The sequence below is a fragment of the Arvicanthis niloticus genome, chromosome 1 (genome assembly GCF_011762505.2).
Source record: "Arvicanthis niloticus isolate mArvNil1 chromosome 1, mArvNil1.pat.X, whole genome shotgun sequence".
Lineage (NCBI taxonomy): Eukaryota > Metazoa > Chordata > Mammalia > Rodentia > Muridae > Arvicanthis > Arvicanthis niloticus.
In genome coordinates this window covers 117,159,746-117,182,791 of record NC_047658.1, presented here as the reverse complement: position 1 = coordinate 117,182,791, position 23,046 = coordinate 117,159,746, and the positions used below count along the sequence as shown (strand labels likewise).

The 23,046-nt window shown below is 47.3% G+C and overlaps 2 protein-coding genes and 1 long non-coding RNA gene across 5 annotated transcripts; 1 reads left to right on the top strand and 2 right to left on the bottom strand.

Annotated features, from left to right (window-relative positions):
• Nucleotides 1-65: 65 nt before the first annotated feature.
• Nucleotides 66-7,894, top strand: LOC143435273 (uncharacterized). Of its 2 annotated transcripts, none has more exons than XR_013105414.1 (2): nucleotides 66-387; nucleotides 6,704-7,894. It is a non-coding gene; the product is annotated as an uncharacterized LOC143435273 (long non-coding RNA). The 2 variants fall into 2 exon arrangements; XR_013105412.1 differs by having other exon boundaries at nucleotides 5,784-7,894.
• Tut1 (terminal uridylyl transferase 1, U6 snRNA-specific) lies at nucleotides 732-12,220 on the bottom strand. 2 transcript variants are annotated; one of them, XM_034518122.2, is made up of 9 exons: nucleotides 12,036-12,220; nucleotides 10,681-10,871; nucleotides 7,137-7,452; nucleotides 6,680-6,780; nucleotides 4,178-4,653; nucleotides 2,725-2,834; nucleotides 2,480-2,590; nucleotides 2,238-2,330; nucleotides 732-1,898 (listed from the first exon to the last, which is right to left on the bottom strand). In XM_034518122.2, exons 1-9 carry the CDS (start codon nucleotides 12,115-12,117, stop codon nucleotides 778-780), a joined length of 2,601 nt encoding a protein of 866 aa, XP_034374013.1. In that variant the 5' UTR covers nucleotides 12,118-12,220; the 3' UTR covers nucleotides 732-777. The 2 variants fall into 2 exon arrangements, with proteins under 2 accessions (XP_034374013.1, XP_034374022.2); XM_034518131.2 differs by lacking the exons at nucleotides 10,681-10,871; nucleotides 12,036-12,220 and adding an exon at nucleotides 10,530-10,669.
• A 1,637-nt stretch (nucleotides 12,221-13,857) lies between these two features.
• On the bottom strand, nucleotides 13,858-22,993 carry Mta2 (metastasis associated 1 family member 2). The gene is made up of 18 exons (XM_034490444.2): nucleotides 22,482-22,993; nucleotides 21,341-21,408; nucleotides 20,751-20,844; nucleotides 19,193-19,310; nucleotides 18,992-19,055; nucleotides 18,751-18,868; nucleotides 18,375-18,477; nucleotides 18,095-18,194; nucleotides 17,784-17,972; nucleotides 17,619-17,693; nucleotides 17,435-17,493; nucleotides 17,122-17,219; nucleotides 16,840-16,979; nucleotides 16,205-16,433; nucleotides 15,689-15,778; nucleotides 15,122-15,240; nucleotides 14,869-15,017; nucleotides 13,858-14,664 (listed from the first exon to the last, which is right to left on the bottom strand). Exons 1-18 carry the CDS (start codon nucleotides 22,507-22,509, stop codon nucleotides 14,499-14,501), a joined length of 2,007 nt encoding a protein of 668 aa, XP_034346335.1. The 5' UTR covers nucleotides 22,510-22,993; the 3' UTR covers nucleotides 13,858-14,498.
• Nucleotides 22,994-23,046: the final 53 nt, after the last annotated feature.

Below are 23,046 nucleotides of genomic sequence, written 5' to 3'. Positions count from 1 at the left end.
CGGGCGCCTGCGTAGTACATCTCTGGACAAGCCTGCCCCGCCTGCGTAGTCGACCAATCGGAAGCCTGATGGGAGACGGAGCTCGCCGAGGGAGTAAAGAAGTGTGAGAACCTGGCGGAAGCACCGCCCCTTGACGGCTGCTATCGGGAACCTAAAGGGCTCTACAGGAACTGCCGCGTGGAAGGAGTGGCAATTTACGGAATTCCTTTTGTTCCTGTTTTTCTCTATAAAGGGATGTCTGTTCAGCTGGGGCCCATGGCCGAAAACATCTGAAAGTAGGTCTGCTTCGATTAAACACCGTGCTTAAAACTTCTACAAGAAAGCAGCGCGGACCAACTTGCCACGTCACCGGCACCTCTCAGGCTTGGCTGCACCCCAGAGGGTCGGGTAAGGCAGCCCCGTTCTGATACAATAGTTTACACGTAACCAAATTCGAAAATCTTGTATCCAACTTATGGGCAATTTGAACTCTCTTTCACGTTAAAGGATAGAAAAGACAAAAACCCTAAGCCCCAATGTGTGGTGGTTTCCATCAGTTGGAGCAGCAGGACAAGCCTTATGTAGGCAAACCTTGTTCTTAGACGTCAGTACCCTTGCCTTGTGGAGGTGGCACTCCCTAATAAAGTGGTTTGAAGTGGGGAGAGCTCTGAAGTGGAATTGATACGACTGTGTTAGGGTAGTCAGGCCAGAGGCTACATTAAGACAGAAAGAAAACAAAGTTGTCCAATGTCTGTATGAAATAAACTAGCAGCTTTATTGGTTTTGAGGTTTGGCTCCTCACTTGAGTAGATTTTTAAGTGCTTGAGGGATAAAAACCTGTAGAAAATGATGAAGACCAGGGAACAGGCCTTGGGAATCCTGGAGTGGTGCCACAGTGAGTGTCTGCTCAGCTGGGGAGGCAGATGCCACAAAGGTGAGGAGGGGCTCCCCCTCTAGCCTCTGTTGCTCACTGTTTAGTCCTTTCAGTTCCTGGGTTACACGAGCTTCCATGGCCAGCCACTCTGCTCCAGTGGAGGAACCTCCTCTGCCTTCTTCCTTGTTTTGCTGCTGTAATCGTCTCCGGGCACGCCGTCTCCCCTGCCATACTTGGTGCCACAAGGCACAGCGCCAGCTCACTGATGATGGATGTGATGCCTCCTTCCCTGACTCACCCTGAGACCCTTCTCCAGCCACCTCAGGTTTCATGGGGTTCTGCTCAGCTAGCTTGTCTAGACACTGTGCAGTCATCAGAGGCAGCTCCTCTGGTGGTCCAGAGCACAAGGCCCAGTCCTGGGGTGTCTCTCGAAACTCTATTGCCATTTCTTCTACCTCGTTTTCACTGTGGTCCCCTGCACATCCCTGTGCCTCCCCTTTCCCTTCCTCACAGCTCTTTTCTTGCCCACCAAGTCTCTGTCTTTTGTTTGCCCCTTCCAGGGGAGAGTCTTTAGTTCTGGCACTTTCTGACCGTCGTCTCTTGGTTCCCTGTTCTATATGGCATCCTAGCGCTTCCTTTAACACATTCACCAAAGCCACAGTGATCCTTGGAAAGGGGGCAGAGGGTAAGGGGATAAGCTTGGCAGACAGCAGGGAGCTAGGGGAGCTGGGCTGCAAAAGTGGGAGCAGTCCCCAGTCCCGGCCACGGGAGGAACGTTGCTGGTACTGGAGACTTCGGCAGTAACTGGCTGCAGCTCCACAACAGCTCTGCAGACGTTTAGCCACTCGGCCAGTTACATTGGCTGCAACATTGTGACTCAGGTCAAAAGGATCCTGGAGATTCATGGGGCCAAGGCGCAGCCCTTCCCAGCGATCAGAAGGCAGGCCCCCTGCCACCATCAATGCCTGACCTTCCCGCAGGGACAGCAGGGAGCCAGAAAGATCCCAGCAAGAAATGCAGGAGAAGAACTGGGCCAGCAAGGAACCTGGTAGAGGCAGATTAGAAAAAGGGGGTCACCTGGTAGCCATAACTGGGACATCCCTGCAGCTACTTCAGTGGGACTTTCTTCCCTTCATAGCACTTCAGAAGAGTCCTGAGAAACCCAGTTCCTCAGCCATGTCCTGTCCCAGATGCTTCTGCTTGCCGTAGAGAGCACTGAAACTGGGGAATACACCTCTTGCCTGCTCAAGATACGTGTTTTTTCATCCATAAAACAGCAGCCATAGGCTACTATGAAGACCATGCTTTGCACACGACAAATATATGTCCCCTATGCTTGAACCTATCATCACTATCAGTTTTCTACTAGGTTCCCCAGACTCACTGAGAGGCTCTACGTTGGTGCTGGGCTCCAGTCTTGAGGCATCCTTAGGGAAGCTACAGTCCCAGCCATCAACTTCTACTTGCTCCCCTTCACCTGTGACAGAAGAGACAGTAAGCCTGGAACCAGGAAGATTGGGCAGGTAGAAAAACAGGTGACAGTTGAGATCTCATCCGAGTGCATCTGGAAGTGTGGAGGGGTGAGATGACGCTGGGGTCATGACAGCAGAGGCTGTTCTGCAGTACCTGCTCTCTGGGTAAGCTGGGCCACAGTAGGAAGCACTGGAGGGTCTCTGGTCTGAAGGAAGTAGATCACTAACAACGTCAAGGCGTAGTTATTGAGAAGGGGACCGCCCCCTAGATAATAACCAATAATTCAAGTTAAGAAAAAGTATTTGCAAGCCCTGGTTCCTGTGCCCACCTCTTTTTTTCTTGCTAAATCCCTGCCTTTACCTGACACAAACTCGGGCCAAGTCTGTCCTCATTCTTACCTGACAGCCCATTATGCTGAGCCCAGCAGCGTAAAGTATATACAAGGGGCCGGACTCGATCATCCATCTCAGAGCAGAGGTTCAGGAAACGGGAATTATACAAGGCCAACCTAGGACAATGGAAAAACAAAGGTGTTAGAAAATTTCCCAAAATTCTGCTGACATAATGGTCTTATGAGAGACTATGCTAAAGAACATTAAATGGATGTAGGGATGTGGCTCAATGGTGGAACATTTACCAAATGCTCATCCTATACAGTCACCATTCAGAAAACATGTTGGTGGGCTGGAGAGATGGCTCAGTGGTTAAGAGCACTGACTGCTCTTCCAGAGGTCCTGATTTCCAGCAACTACATGGTGGCTCATAACCATCTGTAATGGGATCTGATGTCCTCTTCTGGTGTGTCTGAAGAGAGCAATGGTTTACTCGTATACATAAAATAAATAAATCAGTCTTTAAAAAAAGTTTTTGTTTATTTATAGAGGACTGCTCAACAGCCAGGCGTGGTAGCACATGCCTGTAATTCCAATTCTCAGGAGACTGAATAGGAATATAGAGACCTGCCTCAAAGACACAGGATCAGTGAGATGGTTCAGTGGGTAAGAGTCTGCCACCAAGACTTGACACCTTCAGTTCAATCCCTAGGAATTCTATTACAAGAAAAAGAACCGATTCCCACGCATTGTTCTCTGATTACACTCAAGATGAGATGCACGCACAAATATGTGATTTAAGATTTTTTTGAAACCAAAGGACTGTTCAGAGCCTTTGGGGGAATAAGCAAAGTGGCAAGAATAGTTTACTCAATGCAAAGTGATAATACAGATCAGAAAGAAATATGCAGGCCATCCATATAAATCAGAGTATTCAGGGGCCCAGTTATAATTTGGGACCTTCCTTTATGGGGAAGGCATTTGGTTACATAGATCTTAATATACAAAGAAACAAAGCATGGAGTAGGGGAGGAAAAAAAGTGAGGGAAAAACCTGTTTACTTTTAACCTAACAGTTCTTAGGTTTGTGTAGCTACAGAACTCTTTCTGACATCTTTAACCCCAATTGAGGAGGCAAAGGCCTCTGAGCTCAAGATTAGTGTGGTCTAATAAGTAAGACTGTCTCAAAAAACAAAACGAACAACAAAAAGCTGTATCCAGAATCAAGCATAGTAGCACATGCCTGTAACCCCAGCATTCAAACTAAGGCAGAAGAATCACAGGCTTGAGACCAGTCTAGACAATGGAGCAAGACACTGACTCAAACGCACAAAGTATTCCAAAGAAAAACCAACATTGAAATGGAAGCCAGGTGTGAAGTGACATTCATGGAAGAGAGGAGAACCAAACCAAAGAAGAAAAAACCTAATTCAGTAGGCATAAGCCCTTCCACATCAGGACACCCTCCTCATATACCCAAGATGTTAGAGCTAGCCTTTCTCAACCCCACAAGAAAGTACCGGTTACTGAGAGAGATGTCTCCATGAAGACCTGAAGGCCGATGACAGAACTTGACCACAGGACGACGAGCAGAGGGCACAGTTTGGACTCGGTACACTCCAGGGACACAGCCACGGAGTATAGATCCCACCAGCTCTAACACTGCTGCTGCCTCCTCCTTCTCGTCCTTTGAGGCTTCTGATAATTCTAGCTCCTTCCCCTGTTTCCCCTCTCCCTTGTCTTCCTGCAGTGGTGAAACTGGAGGCAGAGACTGGGGAGAGGTGACAGTGTCAGAGCCCAAAGCAGAGTCTGGTGTCTGTGGTGTCAGAGAAGAAGGGGTTTCAAAGTCCAGGGCCTCAGAATCTTGGAGAGAAGTTGGAGACAGTGAGTCTAGAGGAGATGCTGGGGTGCAGGCCAGCACTTGAGGATCCAGGGAAGAAGCAAGGGCTGAGTCCAAGGATGAAGCCTCTGGAACCTTTGGAGCCTGTGGGTCTGGCTGTAGTGAAGATAAAAGGGAGTAAATACCTCTCCTCCTCCTCCACCTTCTATGTTCAGGCTTTACTCTGCAACCTTACATAACATTTACATAACTCATTCTCAACAGTCCTTTGAAGCCAGGCCATGGTGGTACATGACTTTGATCCCAGCATTCAGGAGGCAGGTGGATCTCTATGAGTTGGAGACCAGTATGGTCTACATAGTGAGTTCTAGAACACCCAGGACTATAGAGAGAGACCCTGTCTCAAACAAAAAAGACACAGTGTATATGTATGTAGCTCAGACTGACCTTACAAACTTTCTTCCTTTTATGTATTAGGTTTTTTTGCCTGCATATATGTCTGCACCACTTATAAGCAATGTCTGTGAAGGCCAAGCAAGGGCATCAGATTCCTGGAACTGGAATCACACCCAGCTGCAAACTGCCATGCTTGTGCTGGGACTCCCGTCCCTGGTCCTCTGGAAGAGGACCAGTGCTGTTAGTCACTGAGGCTCTTTCCACCCCCATGGCCTTTACCTTTTCACAGTCCTCCTGTCTCAGCCTCCCAGGGATTTAGAGTCCTGCTTTAAATTAGCCTGACAATCAAGGCTGTCCAAAAGACTACCAAAACATACAGCCTATTGCTGTTGCCCTTGATTGGCTCACAATGCCCATAGTGTCTGCAGAAGACACTTTGCACTTCAGAAATAGAGCCCAGAAACCCCTAGGCTGGAAATGACTGGAATGCTTCCTCTGTGAAGACTAGCTTTCATAGTACCAGAAGACACCATTCAAACTTCCAAAGGAATGAGATAACAAACACCCTTAACCAATTACGGATACCTATGAACCACAGCAACTAACATAGCATGATACCCTTAAGGGTACAGTAGTGGCACACATATTTGATGGTAACTGGCAGCTTTCTAATTGGACTTAAGACCTGCTCAACCAGAGGATAACCATGCCTGAGAATGGAAACACATTACCTACTTGGTTGCTATTCAAGTTATGAATCTTGAAGAGAACCTACAACCACTACTTTATTAAACCAGCATAATCCCTAACAACAATGTAAATGTTTGTCCTTATAACCACAAAGAAGTACTGCCTCCACTCCTCATCAAGGAAACTTCTCTTTACAACAGACAGAGATCACTACAGAAAACCACAGCTAATGAAAATGCAGAATTGTAGAGCCCAGTCCCAATGGATTCACCAAAGGCTCTGCAGACACTGTGAAGGAAGGAACTGAACAAAGACAGGCAGAGAATCAGGAGGCTGCTGTGTATGAGGATCATCTTGTGCACTGTGGAAAGGTTATCTCTGTATTGCTCAAATGCTGATTTCTATACCACAGAGCATGAGTATAGGCTGCACTCTGATACTGTTATTCTTATGGCTGCATCATATTTTATAAACACTCTCCAACACCCTCTGATTGGTTTAATAAAGAGCTGAATGTCCTATAGCAAAGCAAGAAAAGATAGCAGAACTTCCAGGCAGAGCTAGGAACTCTGGGAAAGAACCAGGCAAGAGGGATTTGTCAGCCAGACACTAAGGAAGAAACAGGTGCCAGTACTCAAGAGGTAATGAGCCATATGGCAGGATAGAGATTAGTATAAAGGTTAGTATAAAGATTAGTATCAAGTTAAATTAAATCTAAGAAGTAGTTAGGAACAAGCCTAAGCTAAGGACAAGCTTTCATAATTAATAAAAGATCTCCATGTGGCCAGCATAGCTTACATAGCAAGTAAAACAAAACAAAAACCCCAGTAGGCCATATGGTGATGGAACATTCCTTTAATTCCAGCACTCAGGAGTCACACAGACTTCTGAAATGTCTTACCTTCCTGTGACACTGTCATCTATCCCGTGCCAACTCACTTCACTCTGTCTAATGCACATCCATCCATAGCCACATTCTCACAATTACAGGAAGGCCTCTGGTTAAGAACCATTACATACAAATGTGACTAAAACATGAGCGTGTAGGTAAAGCATTTGCCTGAAGTCATATAACTGCATGCTCCCCTTCACTCACCTGGGTCTCTTCCATATCACCCAGGTCCAAGAAGAGGTCGAGATCACAGCCATGAACATCAAAACTATTTACAGAAGAGCCAAAAGGATGGACCACACAGCCTAGGTATCAAAGAATAAAAATCAAAAAATATTAGGGGGCTGGCAAGATGGCTCAAAAGGTGAAGGTCTGATGAGCTGAGTTTGATCCCCAGGGATCCATGCAGTAGGAGAGAACCGACTCCTAAAAGTTACTCTCACCTCCATAAGCATGTGTGTCACTTGTGTACACATATAATAAAGAGGGGTAAAAGGACAGGGAGCTCTCCGTTCAAGAACATACTGAAGTACAAAGAAGAGCAAGCAAATGAAACACCTACAGCTGAGGGGAGATTGAAGGTTCAAAACTGGAGTACAGGGAGACTGACAGAGGTGTGAGAGATGTGAGAGAGAGCTCAGACTTACAGCAGGGGACTCACCAGGAAAGAACTCCGTGAAGACCTCCTGCATCAGGGCCACAACAAGGTTCCGAAGCTGCCGCTCAGCCTCAGACAACTCCCTCAGTTCCACAAGCTTCACCATCTGTGCCCCCACATCTGCAGCCTCAGCCAGGGCTTGGGCCAACTGGTGACTATCTGAGTCCACTCCTTTGGGAGACTTGGAAGCTGGGCTCTGGAACTCTTTCTGCTCCCTTGGCCGGACACGAAGTCCATGTCCCCCAAGGCTGTGCTTGGGCTGTGATAAGACAGCCTCCCGAGCACTTATGTCTCCCATCTCCACGATGGCAAACACCCCCTGGAAAACCAAATGAGAGCAAAGTTGATGGTTTGGCAATCAAGAATCAAGCATATGTTTTAACAGTAGATGAGAATCTTTGAAATGGGAACTAGCCCATATACTGGGAATATTTACTTGATTTTTTTAAAGAGGGAACATACTCAGATAACTAGTCTTCACCCTTATCCCATACATTTTTATTCCGGGCTGTCAATTAAAATTTCATTGACTGCCTCATACACTTCACCATAACTTAATTTCACACGTTAAAATAAGACCCATCCAGTCAGGCTTGGTGGTACATGCCTGTAATCCCAGACTCAGGAGGTAGAGGGCAGGGTGAGATTGAGATGGCCCAGGCAATAAAGGCACTTGCTGCCTAGCCTGATGATCTGAATTTGAGCTCCCTGGGATTTACATGGTGAAAGAGTACAACTGACTACTAAAAGTTATTCTCTGATGTCTTTATCTGTGCCATGCATGTCCCCCTGATCACCTACCACACAGACACACAAAACCAACAAAATGTAAGGAGCTCAGAGGTTAAGAGCACCTATTGCTCTTTCAAAGGGCCTGGGTCTGGTTCTCAGCACCTCTATGGCAGGTCTCAACCATCAGTTACTTTAATTCTAGGGGATACGATACTCTCTTCTGACCTCCAAAGGCACCAGGCACCCACAAACATGTAGGATAAAATTCATACACATAAGTCTTTTTTAAAAATTAAAATACAATTTAAAAAACTTTACAGGAGTTAGAAAGATGACTTAGCAGTTACAAGTTTGGTTCCCAATACCTGTACCAGCTAGCTCACAACCACCTGTAACTCCAGCTCTAGGGGATTTATTGCCCACTTCTAGAGTTAAAGGCACATGTACACAGCTTCAAACACAAACACATGTGTACATAATTTAAAACAAAAACAAAATCTTGGTCAGGCTCAGTGGCACACACCTTTAATCTCAGTTCTTGAAAGGCTACAGAGGCAGATTTCTGTGAGTATGAGGCCAGGCTGATCTACCTATCAAGTTCCAAGACAGCCAACCAGGGAGGGGAGGAGGGGGGGAGGGAGGGAGAAAGGGAGAGGGAGAAGGAGAGGGAGGGAGGGAGAGAGAGAGAGAGAGAGAGAGAGAGAGAGAGAGAGAGAGAGAGAGAGAGAGAGACACTGACTGACTGACTGACTGAGACTGAGACTGACTCAAACAATAAAGCCGGGCAGTAGTAGCACACACCTTTAGTCCCAGCACTCAGGTGGATCTCTATGAGTTCAAAAAAAGCTCTGTCTACAAAGTCAGTTCCAGGACAGCCAGGGCTAGCTACATGAGGAACTTTTCTTGGAAAAAAAAATAATAATAATAACAAAATCTTTTTAAAAGGAGAGTTGGCGGGAAGATCAGGAGCTCAAGGCCAGCCTCAGCTACATAGCAAGTTTGAGCCCGGCCAGAGAGACATAAGATTGACTCTCAAAAAGCCCCCAAACCAAAGTGTAACTTTTTTCTAGCTGACTCCTTTAACGATAAGAATCCATGGCAGGGAGGGAGGGTCCATATGTGGAATTCTAGAGAAATCCCTCAGTGATTAAGAACACTTGGTGCTCTTACAAAAGACTGGAATTCAGTTCCCAACACTCACATAGAACAGCTTGCAACCACCTCTAACTCCAGCTCCATACAATCCAATGGCCTCTTCTGGCCTGGGCACTTGTACTCACATACACATGACCACATACAGACACACACAAACATTAAATCATTATTACTATTAATGTTGGGGTAAAGTGCTTGCCACCAAACCTGACCCTGATTTCAATCCCCTGAACACATGACAGAAGAGAATCCCAAACACTGTCCTCTGACCACCACATTTACACCATTGGCCATGCATGTGCACACATGATAAAATTTCAAAAAGAACACATGTTGGGCTTAGAATGCAGCTCAGTGATAAAGTTGTGTGCATAAAATCCTGGATTTAAGCCTTAGCACCAAAATATAACAAAAAAATAAATAAATAAATAAACCCACCTGCTACTGCTAATAATATAAACACACACACTCTAATAATAAACCCTGTCTTCAAGGAACTTACTATCTAGGATCACCAATAGTGCGACAGCTAGGCTGCTATTACTTGGGTTTAGCTTAACATAGCTGAACATTTCTTTCTTTCTTTTTTTTGTAAGGTAAAACATTAGCAGGATCAAGGCAAACATGACTGCTTGTGGGTAAAAATGCATGTTCTTTTATGTCATCTGTTCCTATAGAGAGGCACTCTGTATAAAGACTAGTGTCAGCATAAAGACATATTCAGATGAAGAGAAAGAAACTGATATCAACAAATAAACCCCTACATCCAATCAACTAGTTTTCAAGAGGATAATAAGACCAGTGGGAAAAGAATCACTTTATAAATGATACTGGGCCACCTGATAGTCATAAAGAATGTTGGACCCTTTCCTCCTTATCGTAACAAAAAAAATTACACAGGTCTCACTAGCACATAGCCATGAATCACAGATGGGAAGTGACTGATAATGGATATGGGGATGGTTTGGAGATAAAGGCCACTTTGCTAACATTCAGAAGTACCCAGGTTCAATCCTAGAACTAAAAGAGAGAGAGAGAGAGAGAGAGAGAGAGAGAGAGAGAGAGAGAGAGAGGAAGAAGAAGAAGGAGAAGAAGAAGAAGAAAAGGGGTGGGGGTGGTAAAAGAATAGGGCAAATGCCTTTAATATCAGCCTTTAATTGTAGGATCAAGGAGGCAGAAGCAGGTGAGTCTGTGAGTTCAAGGCCAGCCTGGTCTAGATAGTAAGTCCCAGTCAGCTAGAGTTACATGGCAAAAGCCATAGTTTCGTGATAAGTACCCTGATACATACATATACGTTTGGTAAACAAAACCCTCATAATTAATACTGGTGAATAAAATCCAAAGAGTGGAGAAGATGTCAGAATTTCACAAACTGACCTACTCAAGGTTCTAAAATGTCTACCAAGGACACATCAAAACAGACGGCAGGTTTCTCTCTTTGCATATGAAGCAAACCTGTCTGAAACCTGTTTGCATATGAAGCAAACATCCCAGAGCCATCCACTCTACCTTGTCCTTGTCCATGACAATATTGGCCACAGGGCCAAATGTCTGAAAGTACTCAGAGAGCTGAGCAGAACCCACATCCCTGGGAAAGCCACTGACAAACACACTTCGAAGTCCTTGGGCCTTTCTGGTAGCTCAGAGCCATCCACTCTACCTTGTCCTTGTCCATGACAATATTGGCCACAGGGCCAAATGTCTGAAAGTACTCAGAGAGCTGAGCAGAACCCACATCCCTGGGAAAGCCACTGACAAACACACTTCGAAGTCCTTGGGCCTTTCTGGTAGCTCGTAATTGTACCAAATCCCGGTGCTTCCGGCCTTTCAAGTGGGCATCTAGGCTGGGTCCTGCAGAGACAAGTGTCAGACATAAGCATATAAAGTATCTTTTAGTGTACCTGGTCTCTTGCTCTGCTCTCTACATATGGAAATATTCTGTTCCTTCAAAGACAAAGGGTGACACTGGAACACTTGATATTCTTTCCTTTTCTACACACTGCTTTCTCTAAGTGGTCTAAGGGAGAAAGAGCAGGTAGTTCTTAAGCCATCGTAAGCATTAACTAGAGCAACATCTGCACATTGTAGAGAAATTAACAAGTAATTTGTCCAAGGTCATATGTAGAAGAACTAAATAAATTAAGGCCCTGGATAATTCTCAGGAATAAAAAGTAGGTATTTCAAATAAATCATTTTCTCAGATACATTATGGAAATGATCGTGCCTAACACATTGGCATCATTCACATACAGCTCTGGCCTTCTGGTCTGTGGTAAGTGTAGAACATTAGCTATTAGTATTATTTTAGTATCAGTCAGCTGCGTGATGCCATGGAGTATGTTATGTGGACAAAGAAGGCTCCTAAGTTGCTAGCTTGCCCTAATGAGCAGAGTGCTTGGGGGGGGGGGGGGGGGGGGGCGGGGACGTCATTCACAAAGAAAACACCAGAAGGCCTTGTTAAAGGGAGATCATAATTACAGACATGAAAGGTAGGATCTGATGTGTCACTGAGCCGCTTACAATGTCACAATGACCTAATCCACCTTCCAAACCCCCTTTCTCACAGGCACCTTCCGCACTCATTCAGGCCATGCTGTTTCACTCATCCTCGCTTTTGGAGAATTCCTCCACTGGGGAGTCTCCGACTGAATTACTGCCTTCTCTCTGATCCCTCGCTCTGTAAACATACCCGTAGTGTACTGAAACTACATCAGGCCAGACAATGAGTTCCTAAATCCCCTTCCCTATTCTAGAGACCAGCAAAGTACCAAAAACAAGGGGGAGGGGTGATGATTTTAAAGGGAATAATGAATATTTCACTATGGAGATTTTCCATAGTGGAAACGACAGGTCAGATTTTCCCCACTCTCCAGTGCCCTGGGATATGCTGAGTGAAAACAGGTGGAGGACCCTAGCGCCAGCAAAAACGAAAAACAAACACACACACAAAAAAAACATAACCTAGATAACCCTAACTTTCACTAGCACCCGCCTCCCTCACTAGCCACCGCTTACGGTTGGCTGTAGTAACGTCGCAGAGGCAGCAACGAAAGCGGCCACGCGGCAGCGATACAACATCGGAATCCACCGCCGCCATAGCCACTCTCCGGTACGGACCGCCTACAACCTATTCCGCAACCTCCGCAACACACAACTAAAAATTGTAACGTTCCGAGAAGTCACTTCCGTCAACGCAGTAGGAAGTGACGTTGTGTCCTACGCTACCCTGTTCCTCCAGAAACCTCGTTCGTAGGGTTGAGAGTCCCAGCTCTAAAACACTTTCAGGAAAAGCCGCCCCTCGACGATGCTTATTGGCCTACAGTTTACTAGTTGGAGTGCTTCGTTCCACTCCGGCGTTGATTGGCCTGAAAAATCGTGAATATTCATTAAACAGCCACAAAGGCGGGCTTGCTTCTTGACAGCAGAGGTCTTTCTTTGCCAAGTGGTGGCTGCGATCTGTGCCTTCATTTCACCACACAACTGCCCCCTCAAATCTCTTATTTTACCCTGCTAATAGAAGCAGAGGGTGGGTGTTTCCAATCCTTTGCCTTGTGGAGCTCAGGGACTCCCACATCCTCAGGTCAGTTCCGTTCTCCGCAGCCGGATCCTTCTACAATGTTCTCAGCGCTGTCCCTCCCTGTCCCTCCCTCCCCCATCAGCTGGATTCAATGAGGGCAACGCCAGATGGCTACTACCTCAGTCTGCCAGTTTCTTCCACAGATGTAGTCCGAATTAAGTATATTAACGAGGCCCGTTTCAAGGCAGTACAATGAAGAACAGACTACAGTGATAAGAGATAAACACATTCATTCAAGGGAGTGGAAGGGGGTGAAACTGGAAGTGTAGCAGATCCCCAGTCAGAATAAGTCTTGTACGTTCAGAAGAAGAGAATATGAAAGCTGAGCACAGGGACTGTTAATGAAACGGGGGCTATCAGGTGAGCTCAGCACCTTGTGCTGTATCAGCCACACAGTAGACCTTAAGCAGAAAACCAGTCTGTGACTTTAGCTGAGTCACCAATGAGGCCCTGTGTCACTCCTTATTGGGCCCTGCTCAGGCATCTGACCCTTATGCCAAACCAAAAGAGCAGACCAAACCAAAAAAGTAGAGAATACTGCTGTACATGTAACAGCAGGGGCAGTTTCGAAGGTTGGTTGTGTTAATCCTGAGGCAGCAGTCTGTATACATACACCACTGAGTTTGAAGTTCAGTCTAGCAGTACCACACCTAAACCACTAAGGTTGGATGCATCTGCTTTGTTTCTTTGTTTTGTAGACTGGACTGGCCTCAGAACTCAGATCTGCCTGTGTCTGCCTCCCCATTGCTGAGATTAAAGGTGTGTGCCAACACCACCAGCACTTAGTGGGATACATCTTAGCCTGGTTGCTAGCATTTCCTAGACTCCTAAATGAAAGTAGAGTCTGAGGATGTAGGTAGCTCAATAGTGGAGCATTTGCCTAGCATGCACCAGGCCCTGGGATCAATTCCCCAGCATCAAAAGGAAGAAGTGGGTAACAGGAAGACATTCTCACCCCTTCTGTGGAGACTCAGCCATTAAGAGAGCTTTGAACGAATCTAGACCAAGATACTGCTTGCACTCCAGCCAATGGGAGAAGCTTGAGTCCCACAAGGCTAGCTGGCAGACTTCCTCCCAGTCCGGCTGCATGTCTCATAAAGCTGTTCCTAGAACAAGCACCATCTGTACCTCTTTCATTGTCCTTTGTCCTCTATTTTCCCTCTCAAAATCACCCCCAACAAACACACACACACACACACACACACACACACACACACACACACACACGCAGCAGCAGAGAACAGCTGAGCCTGGAGGAGCTGAAGAAAACAGCTTTTTATTCATTGCTATAAGAACCAATTACAGAATCTGAGGTTAAAAAACAGACAAAAGATCTTTATTTCTGAGAATTGGCATATAAAAGGCAGAAGGAGAAAGGGGAGGGAAGAAAGAGCATGGGCTGGGGTTGATGCCAGCTTAGGGCCCTCAAACTCCAATTAGGAAAGTCCGGACACCGGACAGTAAGAGTAACCCCCCATTAGAAAATAAAGAAAAAAAGAGACATGGCAGTATACACCCCTTCCCCCTGCCAGGGACCAACACCTGATATGTTTACTCTTCCCCTCCTCCATCCCTTTTACAAAGGGAGGTAAATTTTTAAAAAAATTAAAAAACCCTCCCCAGAACTGTCCAAACCAACTGTGGGTCCCAGGCCCAAATAGGGTAGGTACACACACAGACAAGTTCCTATAGGCTGTTCTCCATCACAGGCATAGAGAAGCCCAAAAAGGGGAGTTACTGGCAGTAACACCAGAGGGTGTCCAACCCCTGCAAGGACACACACACACCAGCTTCAACCCTCCCTCACTCCTTACTCCCTTTGATACCAAAAGGAATGGAGATTTGTATGCCCTGGGCACCCACCCCTCTATCTCTCACCCCACCTCCCTTCCCTAAGATGCTCAATCCTCCAGGACAATGGGCTCATTGGTGCTGGCAGGATGTGACGATGCGGGCAGAGGAACTGGGGGCCGCACTGTCATCAGTGTTGACTTCACCTTCAGGGGTAAGTTGGGCCTTCGGGCAGCTCGGCGCATTTCCAGGTGAGTTAGAGCTTTCCTTAAAGCCCTGGCCAAAAAGCAGGAACAAACAGGGAGGCTCGAGGAGCACCGAGAATCAGCCAGGTCAGACTTCACAATGCTTCTACAATTCTACTCTTCTGGTACCCACATTCTTTCGTGCACCTATCTTTCTCAGATACTCCTGCTTCCAATGCTGGATAACTTGGATTGTCAGCCTCTCAGCCCCTCCCATGGTGAACTCCCTCCCTACCTGGTATCCTTTGTGGCCACAAATACCACTGGATTGGGAGCATCAGCAGGGTTTAGTTTCTGACGCTTGGCTCCTGGCTGTGAGCTTGAACGAATCCCTGAAGCCAGAGGCCTTCCATTGGCAGAGAAGGGGACCCCTGGCCCTGTGATCTGAAAAAGGATGTGGTACATGATGAAGAACTACCTCCCTGAGACTACTATTAGCAACAAAAGCCCACCCCAGTCAGCTTTTCCAACCCATTCTGTCAACTCACAGTCTCATAGGAACGTTTCACCACAATGCCTCCCAGGCCTCGACTCTGGGTCAGCTGGTTTCTGTTGATTGGTGTCTTGGTGCCCCGAGGTGTTTTGGGTTTCAGAGGTGCCTGGGCCACTATCAGTAGAGGGAGAAGGGGGATGAAATAGAAAATGTTCCTACCTTCCTTGCCTGTGTAGCTTCGTTAACATTCTTTCTTCCCTGTCTACCCTGACCACTTGTTTACCCTAATGGCCTAAAGACTAGTAATGGAGAAAAGGCTATCAAGCTACTTACCCCATATTTGAAAAAAAAACATTATGTTTTCAGATCAGAAAATACTTATATAATAAAGCCACTTCTGTGGCAGAGATGGAGCCAATGTTAAACCACTTATCCTGAGTATATGAGGTCCTGGGTTTTGATCTACAGCATCACTACCAAAAAATAATATTAACAAGAAGATCATAATACTAAGAAGCATACTAATACTATAATACTAAGACTCTTAGATAGCCTGGCACCACCCAATCTGTTTCTCTACCTTCCACCCACCCTGGATTGAGTGTAATTCCCCATCTCGTACCCAGATCTTTGACGATAGTTGCCAAGGGAAGCCGCACCAGAGGGTGAATTTTCAGTGGCGTCTTGGCAGCCTTAGGAAGTCGGATAGAACCTGGAGAACAGAAGAAAGCTTCTGGGTATTCTGCAGCTTTGTTTTGGTTTATTGAAATGGTCCTGTTATGAAGCCCCAGCTGACCTAGAACTTGCAACTTGCTATCATCCTCTTAACTCCACCTTTCTAGTACTTGGGATAGAGGCATGTGTAACAATGCCTAGCCTTCATTTTTGAGATTGGGTCCTATTAATAATCCAGGCTAGCCTGGAACTCATTACATAGCCCAGTCTAATAGGACCTAGGTAGCTATATCCTGTCTCAGCCTGAGGGCTTACATTCTAGGCATGCATCACCAGACGCGGCAGATCAAAATTTTCTAAAGGAACTTCACTATTCTCACCTACGTCCAAGAACTCTAAACACCCTCTGTGGCCCACTATCCCTGCAGTCACTCACTGCTAGCACTACCACTCCAGTCCTTACACTCTGCTTTGATGGCATTGGCGTTGATAGGTGCATAGGGTCTTCGGGCAGCCCTCCTTGGCTGTAATAGGTCTCTGCACATCCGTCTGGCAAGACGAGTCAGCTTTGTGGTCTGGAGCAAGAAAGTTTGCCTGTTCTTAGCCAGCAACTTGGCCCGGTTAGCACTGGTTGTATAGGGGGAGAGACTTTGAGCTTCAGGTCTGGATAAATGACCTCTTGAGTGTGGCTCCTGGAGGAATGACATATGAAAAAGAGAAATGGAAAATCAACACCACAGTGCTGTCCTCCATCACCTGCAGACAGCCAACGATTTCTATCTGACCTCTTCACCAAACCCCACCCAACCTTCCTGGCTTCCTAATACTTAGCAAGTGCTCCTGCCCATCTGACAGTCTCCATGGAAGAGGTCGTCAAAGGTTTTCTGACCTTTGCCTAAAGCTCACACCGGTAAGCCCACTAACTACTCTCCCCATCCCCACATGTTCTTGTAGTGATTCTTTTCTATTTGTTGAGACAACATCTAACTATGTGGTCCTAACTGACCTGGAGCTTGCTATGCCTACCAGACTGGCCTCTAACTCAAGAGACCCACTTGCCTTAGTCACCATGTCAAGATCCCACCCACTGATTCTTACTGTGGTGCCCCGAGCAGCCCCTTCAAGCTGAGTAGGGGTCTTCAGTCCCCCATACTTCTTCCAATAAATCCAACAGGAAGCACAAAGCCGACACTGCATGTTAGGTGGGCCCCAGGCATACCACTGGGCAGACTGTGTGGCTACAGGAGCAGAGAGAGAAGGGACATTTGTTGGCAGGAAATATGCCACTCGAGGTCCTCAAATTCCTAGGACAGAGCCCTAGGACCCTAGCCACCCTAGAGCCACCCATCTCCAGCAACCCTATCCCTCCTTGGAACTCACTGTGGCAGCTCTCACAAGTTAGGCCTTTCTGGAATCCAGCCCCATTCATGCCAGGTTTTGAACCCACAGAAATGATCTGGTTGGGGTTTGGCTTAGTACTAATGAAGGAAACAAGAGGAGAAGGCAGAAGCTAGTTAAGAAAATAACCTACTTGTGTGTCTTTCTCCTACCAATCCCTTCTATTTCTCATTCTCTGGAGTGCTGGGGATTAAGCCCACAGCCTTGTGCACACTAAGCCCATGCTTCTCATCGAGCTACAGCTTCTACAATCTGCTTCTGCTTCCTGCTATCATTATCCTTCTGCCACACTTACTAAGTGGGGATGTAGACCTGTTTCAGTTTGCTGTCCGCTTCAGCAGCTTTCAATCTTTTCTGTAAGAAGGAAAGAATAGAAAGAAATTCAGAGCATCTCAGTACAAACAAAATCAAACAAAGCAAAAGGCAGAGAAGTAAGCAGATGGCCTCTGGTCTAGCCTCCCAGCCAGCCTTACCCATACCTGCTGAATATACCGATCTGTGGTTTTCCACATGTAATAAAACTGGACGATGCTTGCAAGTGACTTCCAGGGTAGCTAAAAAGACCAGCAAACAGAGGATGATGGCGTCTGATCCTAGGCCCTGGCTCCTTCATGCTCTCCCTTCTCCCAGTCCCGTTCACTCACAAAGTCCTGGCGGATATCATTGAAGTCCTTCCCATACTTCTCTAGAGCCTCCTCAAACAGCATGGCCTCGGAAGCTGACCACTCCTCCATCTCATCCCGACAGAGCACGGGGCCTCCCTGTGGTACCAGGGTCGACATAGCCTTGGCCAAGTCATAGCCATTCTTTTGCAAGGTGTCCATGGCATGGAACTACCAGAAATACAGAACAAAGCTGAGGACTTGCTGCCCTTTAAGCACCTCTACCTTCTCCAAGACTCCCTGCTCCTCTCCTGCCTCAACATGCCAACTAGCCATCATCAGCATGTGCTTACCAGGGTGATATCTCGGGATGCAGCAGCCGCACTCATGTGCAAGCTTGGCTGCCGGATTGAACTGCTGCAGTCGAGGGCTCGTGCAAAGGTTCCCACAGCTCTAAGGAGAGATTGACAAGTCAAGGGAAGAAAACAGTTCAAGCAGGTTCAGGAACTAAGGAGAAAACAACAAAAATGCCCAGGCCTAAAACAAAACCCACTCTAAAAAATAAAAAATAGATGAGACTCAGAACTCAATCCATTCCTCCCCAGCCCACCTTTCTGATCCACCCATCCTCACCGGGCCACCACAAGAAACTGATCAATCTGTCGGTCTGTGAGAGGGTTGTCTGGGTCCCAGACTTTCATCTCCATCTTCTGTTGGATCCGATTATCCGATTCTCCTGAGGAAGCAAGCAATGGAATCACCATGGAAGGAGAGAGAGGGAAATAACTAGTCTCTTACTCACTCACAATGGCCCTTCTTCCTCTTCTCTGCTTGGAGTCTATCAGACTTCAGAATTCCCCTCCCAGCTGTGCCCACTTATCTCTTTCAGGTTCCTAAGTCTCGTTCTGCCAGAGTCACAACAGAACACCTAGCAGATTGTGCACTTGTACCCCAAATCATGCTATCAACAGAAACTTTCATGTTCAAACACTTCTACTCTGTTGCTTACCCTCTGCCAAACGATCTGGGATCTCAGCTTGGAATTTGCAACCAACTCTGATCTCCCCTTGATCAGCAAGAAGTGTCTTCTGCACAGGATCAAACACCAGTGAGTAAAAAAAGCAGTCCTAAAGAGGAAGAGAGGAGGTTAGTGGGAAGGAATCCACATAGACAGTGAGGTCTATCCAGACTGTCTACGCCTTTTGGGAGCAACATTCCCTCACCTCCCTCTTCTCACGATAGCTCCTCACCTCCTTTTCCAGATACTGGTTTAAGATATCTGTCTCATTCAAGAGAGTCACACTGCACTTCCCCCTAAAAAAACAAGACAGACCCAAGAGTCCTGGATGAGCAGTGCGCACCTTCTTGTCTGCCAGCTCCAGTACGCCACCCTTCCTCTCCATCTTCTAAATCAGGGCACACAGGCCACAATGGCCCTGACTGTCCTATACCTTATGTGTGTGGCTGGTAATGATTCAAACTGCCGAGAAAGAAAAAGCTCTCGGTGCTTCAGCTGATGTCTCTGCTGCTCTGAGACCCCTGGCTGCTTTGACTCCTCTTCAAACTCCCCTAGAATATTGAGGAAGAAACCAAGTCAGAAACAAATTCAGAACAGGTACCTTAGCCGGCTAGCTCGTCCAGGTAAACGACACCCTACCTCAGTTGCTGCACGTCACTGTCACTTTCCTTGGGCGTCTCACTCTTACCCTACCAGCTTTCCCTTTTGGCCTCACACCTCACTGTGGACGTTCAGTCCTCTAACGCCATCAAGGGAATCATCACATCCTTATATTGTGAGAGTACAGGAAATGCACCCAAGCCTAGCTGCCAATACTGACACCACTCAGAAAGCACAAACAGAGCCATAGTACAGTATGATGTCATATTTAGCTCTTTCTTACACAACCAGCCTGGGGTCCTACAATCCAGTTAAGAAGAAGTAAAAATAGCATACATGGTCGTCGTTTATTTACCAGTTCCTCTTCATACTTCAGGACCCGTTGCTGTGTCTGAAACATTACACACAACCTAATGTGCCCTTTCTTTCTACTTAGCTAATAATAGTTTGTGGGCTTTCAAGAAGAGCAACTCTGAAACCAGTGCCAACAACCTTCCTCACCAAAAAGCAGCAGCCTACACTGAAATCTTGGTGGAAACAGTTAACCTGGCTAAGTGCCAACCAAAGTGGAAGGGGACAGAAAACTCAGGCACATATTCCTTAGTGCACTGTTCCCCTGAAAAGTTGGGGGTGTAGAATGGGGGGGGGTCCATGTCTCTCTGTGTGTGCTCTCAGAAACCCAGGGGTAGGGCAAGGACCACACCCCCAACCCTTCTGATTGGACAAGGCCAAGGTCAACCCCTGCCAAATGGGCCTGGAAACCCCAAAGGGCCAGGAAACTTGGTCCAGCTCATTAACCCTTTCATGCCTATGGCCTGAAAAAAAAAATCTAGGAGAAAAAAAGGAGTTAAAAGAAAAGTTAAAAGAAAATTACAAGATAAAGATCATAAAGAAAATGCAGACACAGCAAAGAGAAGTAAGAAAGACACTAATTATGGAGAGGAGAAAAGACTGCAGGAAAGTTCAAGAGAACTTCTCCTGGCATCTCTATCAGTGCTTTGGCATCACCTCCTCCCTGTTAAGCAGGCTTCTCAAAACAGCATCCTACTCTTCACCTTGACCACCCCTCACTAACACTGTCCCAAAGCACCCAAATGTCCCCAAGTGCCTGCTTCTCTACAGCTTTTTTCACTTCCTATCTAAGTATCTCTCCACTCACACACACACAGAAGCCACACTCTGACTTTCCTTATCATGGTCTGCACGATGTTCTTCCAACCCAACATGTAACAACAGGCCTCCCTCCCTAGACCAGGCGCTCCCCACCCCCAACTCACGCCCTGCCTTGGGCATGCTACGGGGGAAACACCTGCAGGAACATGTCTAGTCCTCAGATCCTGGGGGGGGTGGGGGGGGGTGGGAGGGGGGTAGTAAGGAATGAAGAGACTCACTAGCATTACTGTCAGCCAAGCTGTTGAGACTACTAGAAATATCCCTTCGCCGGAAAAGACAAACAACCTTTGCTTCCACGTTTCCATTTGCAGTCTAAAGGAGGGAGAAAAACACGACAAGGAAAATTGGCCATTTGAAAGTGGAGGTGCAGAGTCCAACAACAGTAGTGTCTGTCTCCTTAAGGGTCTAAGTAGAGCCGGGCGGTGGTGGCGCACGCCTTTAATCCCAGCACTTGGGAGGCAGAGGCAGGCGGATTTCTGAGTTCGAGGCCAGCCTGGTCTACAAAGTGAGTTTCAGGACAGCCAGGACTACACAGAGAAACCCTCGAAAAAACAAAAACAAAAACAACAACAACAAAAAAAAAAAAAAAAAAAAAAAAAAAAAAAAAAAAAAAAAAAAGGGGGGTCTAAGTAGAAAACGTAGAAAAACTTAGCAGTAAAGACTTAATATTCAAAGATAATTTCAGGATCAATGAAAAGAATCTCCATGGTTTTAAGATCACCCTGGTCTACACAGCAAATTCCAGGCAGCCAAGTTTACATAATAGAGAGACCCTGTATCTAAAACAAACAAACAAACCTCCACTCACCTTATTGAGCTCCTCAATCCGTCTAACAAGGTAAGGATTGCTGGAGGAGTTCTCAAAATAGACGTAATCTGTAGGGGGTGGGGAAGAAACAAGAGGATCAGACAAGAAAACGAGAGCACCCAGAAAAGAAAGTCGGTCTGTGTGAACCAAAAAGAGACAAAATTCTAGGGAGAGATGAAGTGGAGATGAAGAAGGAGACGTACAAGAGGAGAGACTTAAGAAAATAAGTATTAGCCATTAGCTGGGCAGTGGTGGCATATGCAGTTAATCCCTGGGAGGCAAGGCAGGAGGATCTCTTGGTTCAACACCAGCCAGATCTACAGCTTGAGTTCCAGGACAGCCAGGGCTACACAGAGAAACCGTGTCTCGAAAGAAACAAGGGGAAAACTTGCCTCAAAAAGAAAGAGAGAGAGAGAGAGAGAGAGAGAGAGAGAGAGAGAGAGAGAGAGAGAGAGAAACTCGAGCAAGCGAGCAGGCAAAGAGATATGGAACTATTTTGCCGGGCACTGGTGCCACGCACCTTTAATCCCAGCAGTCAGGAGGCAGAGACAAGCAGATTCTGATCTGAGTTCGAGGCCAGCCTAGTCTACAGTATGAGTTCCAGGACAGCCAAGGCTACACAGAGAAGAAACCTTGTCTAGAAAGAAACAAGGAAAAAAGAAAAAGGAAATGAGTTTTTACCCCCTACCCCTGCAAAACCCAGTTCTAAAGTCAGATCTTCACTCAAAAGTGAGACTTAAGAAATAAGAACATACAACTGGAGTCCATACAACTTTGCATTGAAGTTGCACCCTGTATCGGAGAATTGAGTAAACCGTTCAGGCCCCACCTTCATGAACGCACAAGCCTCCACAAAAAAGAAACCCTCTGCGCGCCTGGCTCTCCTGCGGCTGGCCCGGCGGTCAATCGGGCCCCTTCCAAAGCCACTTCCAGACCGGCGGTCCAGTCGCAGATCTCAGAGCACCGTTACCGCTGCAGGTAAGCCTCTGCGCCCGATAGCGTCGCCGCCACGGAACCATAGCTCTCGGTTCCGGTTCCGGTCGGTGCCGCGGCCCATACGACCCGAGATGTGGCTCTCCTGCGCCTGCGGACACCGAGTCTCCCTGATCCCGGCCTCAGCCTCTTCCGCCAGGGTACTTACCTCCCACCCGGTACATGTTAGCCGCCATGGCCGTTCCCGCCGCCGCCGCCTCCGGCCACACAAAGAGGTCCGGGAGGCTCGCGGGGGCAAAGCTCAGCTCCAGACGAAGCCCCCAGCGCGGGGCTGACGCCTTGCGGAAGTGTCGATGGGACCCGTGCAGCCAGCACTTCTGCTCGCTCAGCCGTCGCGGTTCATCACTGCCGCGCGATGACGACGCTGCTGATATAGCCTCACGCCCGACACCTAGGCCGGCTCCGGTCTGCTCGGCTTCTTCCGGAACGAGCTCGATTCCTGCCTGACCGGAGTGAGGTTCCGGCTCCTAGCGTCCTCACCGAGTGCCAGCAGACGTCGTGCGGTGCCAACCGCTGGGAAGGTTTTGCCCTGCCCGCGTCCGGGTTCGCCTCCTTCCGGAACACCTTCGGCCGATCCGGAGAACAAGGCCCAGCGCTCGGCTCAGGTCGGAGAGCAAGACCCCACAGATCGGCCACTTCCGGAAGGAACTCGGCTCCTTTCGCTCAGCCGCTGCCCCGCGCTCGGTTATTTCCGTTGCAGCTCGACCCCGCCC